Source organism: Chelon labrosus (assembly GCF_963514085.1).
Source record: "Chelon labrosus genome assembly, chromosome: 9".
Classification (NCBI taxonomy): Eukaryota; Metazoa; Chordata; class Actinopteri; order Mugiliformes; family Mugilidae; genus Chelon; species Chelon labrosus.
Genome location: NC_140359.1, coordinates 521,405 through 524,635, shown reverse-complemented (window position 1 = coordinate 524,635; position 3,231 = coordinate 521,405). Strand labels below are relative to the sequence as shown.

At 41.3% G+C, this 3,231-nt stretch overlaps 1 protein-coding gene across 1 annotated transcript; it reads right to left on the bottom strand.

Annotated features, from left to right (window-relative positions):
• Positions 1–906: 906 nt before the first annotated feature.
• LOC311492525 (uncharacterized protein) lies at positions 907–2,485 on the bottom strand. Its single transcript, XM_084550815.1, has 2 exons — positions 1,055–2,485; positions 907–921 (listed from the first exon to the last, which is right to left on the bottom strand). The coding sequence occupies exon 1, from the start codon at positions 2,395–2,397 to the stop codon at positions 1,363–1,365; it is 1,035 nt and encodes a 344-aa protein (XP_084406941.1). The 5' UTR covers positions 2,398–2,485; the 3' UTR covers positions 907–921; positions 1,055–1,362.
• Positions 2,486–3,231: the final 746 nt, after the last annotated feature.

Below are 3,231 nucleotides of genomic sequence, written 5' to 3'. Positions count from 1 at the left end.
AACACAAATAAAAAAAAATAAAAAGGGTGCAGTGATTTCACTGTGACCAGTTCACTGAGAGAGCCTGTTTTTCAGAGCAAGTGCTTTGTTGGAAAGCTTACCTCCATCCAGTTCCATCCAAATCTTTTGGATAACCTCAAAAGTGTAGCGGAGGTCAGCAGGGTAGCTAAGGTTGAGCGCATACATCAGTCCAAACAGCATAGCAACAGCTAATGCTACATTATCAAGATCTTGTAACACCTTGATGCCTTCAAGAACAATGCCAATATCCTCTACTTCATCACTTGAAGCATGTTCTTTGACGACATAGATCCCAACAGTGGTGTCTTCAATGGCCTCATTGATGGTGTTGTTATCCAGGCTCTGTACAAAACAGACAAAAGGTAAGTAAACCAAAGTTTGCTAAATCTAAACTATTCACCCGGCTCCATCAAGAAAATGATAAACATAAAACAGTGACACTATAGATCTAGGTAAGGTGAAAGTTAGAATCAATATAAACATATAAACATTTAATAAAATGGAAGCATTCTGTTCCATGAGAACCACTTTTAATGCAGTCTGAGCCACTTTGTTGCACATTTACAGATCCATGGCTGTGTATGAACACAGATGTTTGCTGAATTTGACAAAAAGCCTTGAGACCCGTTCATTCTACCTTTAAGTTCGTTTAGCATCAACCAGAAACACTGTATAGATTTTTTGTATGAAACAGTAAGCCACTGATGATGAAAATTATAGTGATTATTTTAATTGATGAATAATTTCAGCACAAGTGATCTAGAATGAGAATAAGAGAAGAGTGGAAGCACTAATTCATATACATACCACATATTCCTGTAGAAGGTTATCTGGATCTTCGCCCACGTAGACACAGACTCCTTTAATGAGCCACTCTCGTCCAGCATCTACATCATCACACTGAAAGGACATTTTCTAGATTAGTGTCTTAATTCAGCTCATGTGCCTTAACTTAACATCAATTGGTGTTATTAAAAAAAAACAGATTCTTTAAAAAACATTTCTAGGACTGTAGGAGGCCTGCATCACTTACATTAGCGATTTGCGCAGTGACTCTTTTGAGTTTTTCCCCTAGCTGTCCTCCTCTCCTTTGGAACAGCCTTGTCAGATTGTCAGAGTGGAGGTCTAGCTGAGACAGGAACTTGGACTGAAGTGGAACGGTGGTGATTCTCTTGAATTCAGCGTTGATCTGAAAAAGCAGAGGAGAATGTCACCATCACACATAAAAGCAGAGCAGGACAGTCAAGGAGGGAGATGAAGCACAGATACATGATGTGCTATTATAATAGCAATTTGCCAGTGCACACAAGACAGTCCTTTCAACAGCCAATCCAAGATAGATCATGAGATCAGCCTTACCTCACTGACTTCAAACAAAGCAGGCCATCTTGCCATGAAATCATCCACCATCGGTGCATCACGAACAACCTCATGTCTTCTATATGCGAAAGTCTTTTCCATCTTGAGCTTCACAGCCTCTCGGTTGTTCCTCTTCTTCACATCCAAGAGTAAAGCTTTCCGCATGGCTTCTAGACTCTCCTCAGTTTCAGCTGATGGGTATGTGGGGCAAAAATTAACTTCTGCTCTCTTTGCCTTTTTGATGCCAAAGGCTGCGCTGCGCTTTCCAACAGGTTTGTTTTTTAAAGAGTTCACTGTCACTTCTGGGCATCCCAGTTTTCTCAGTTGTGTGCGGTAGTTAGATAGTTTATATTTTAAACTCGTCTTCCATCCACCATATCCAGTACTGGACCCCTTCTCAGTTAGACATGGATGTTTCTTGATGAGACTCTGGGCTACTTGTTCCATCTCCTTATCACTAACATAGACTTTATACTGCACAATTTCCTGCACTAACCCATCAAGGATGGCTGACTTCAACTTGGGATCTGGAATGAGTACAGTGCCATTTTGAATGTAGACTAAACCTGCCTGCTGAAGTTTTAATTCTGCATCATAGGAGAATTTGGGTACATGAAACACAGCTGGCCAGGAGGACCGTGAGCTTGTAGACTCATTTGATGACAGTATATCTGTATCCACAAGTTCACCTGACAGTGATGAAGAGTCATTTGCTGAGCAAGGACTTGATGCTTGGAGGGGTAGGAGTGTAAAGCTCTCATGTTGCATTGTGGGCGTTGACAAATCAATTACTCTTAGAGTCCCTCTGTCCTCCACCTCTGAAACTGAAGTTAGGTTCATAAACTCATTCCCAAACAACGAGTCCATAAACTGAAGTCTGATGTTTCCCTGAAGATTACACTGTTTTTTGACTTCAGCCATAAGGTCTTCAAGAGATTCAGGGAGTCCATGTGCAAGACTCAGCCTCTGAGAGCTGCCATCAGTCAGTAAGATCTTCACGATCACAGGCATGGCCATCTTCAAAGCCCTTTATTCTGCAGAAACACAAAGAATATTAATCAGACATCAATACAATTTAAAATGTCAAATCCAGTATAAAATATAGTAGTATGGCGGGAAAAAAACTAGAATAGTCAAGTAATATTTATTTAATTGAATTTAAGACATTTTAGCACTTCAAGGACCTGAGGACACCCTGCACAGAATTTTGAAGCTAGGTTACAACAAATTAAGACCCCATGAATTCAGGAGGATAACCAAAAAAAAAAAAAAAAAAAAAAAAAAAAACACACACACACAATCCTAAACATGTCATGACTTCATACAAGTTCTTATTTCCCCTCCTCCCCCACCCGCCATAGTCACACTCTGGTGCAGTGGCGAAGTTAGATGAAATTCACTCAACACAGCCGGCTAGCGGCTGCTCTCCAACGGCTGTAGCACTGTGGGCAGCAGCGGGCCCGGGAGCAGCGGGCTCAGCAGAGAAACACGCACTAACGCTTACTGTCTACAGTAAATTAACTGGAGGGTGTTAGCTAAAGTTCCCCAACATGTTATGGAAATATGTACACAGAGTTGACAGGCTTGTTATATTACGTTACTGTTTGAAAACATGGCTCAAGTCGACTGTCGTCCAACTTACTCTAACAGGAACATATAAATTTGAAGAACTTACTTTTTCAGATACTGGGTCGCGACTTCTTGCTGAAAAGCATGGAGACTTCCCCACAACGTTCCGTTAGTGGCATAGATCTGTTACAGTTCGCGGTCTTTCCCGAGGTCTTCGTCTGTTTTTGGTATCGTAACGCCACCTTCTGTTTCGGAGGAACACTGTCTGGCGACATTAAAACG

Coding starts and splice junctions, on each gene's coding strand:
- LOC311492525 (XM_084550815.1), bottom strand. CDS start 2,397: ATGGCCATGCCTGTGATCGTGAAGATCTTACTGACTGATGGCAGCTCT.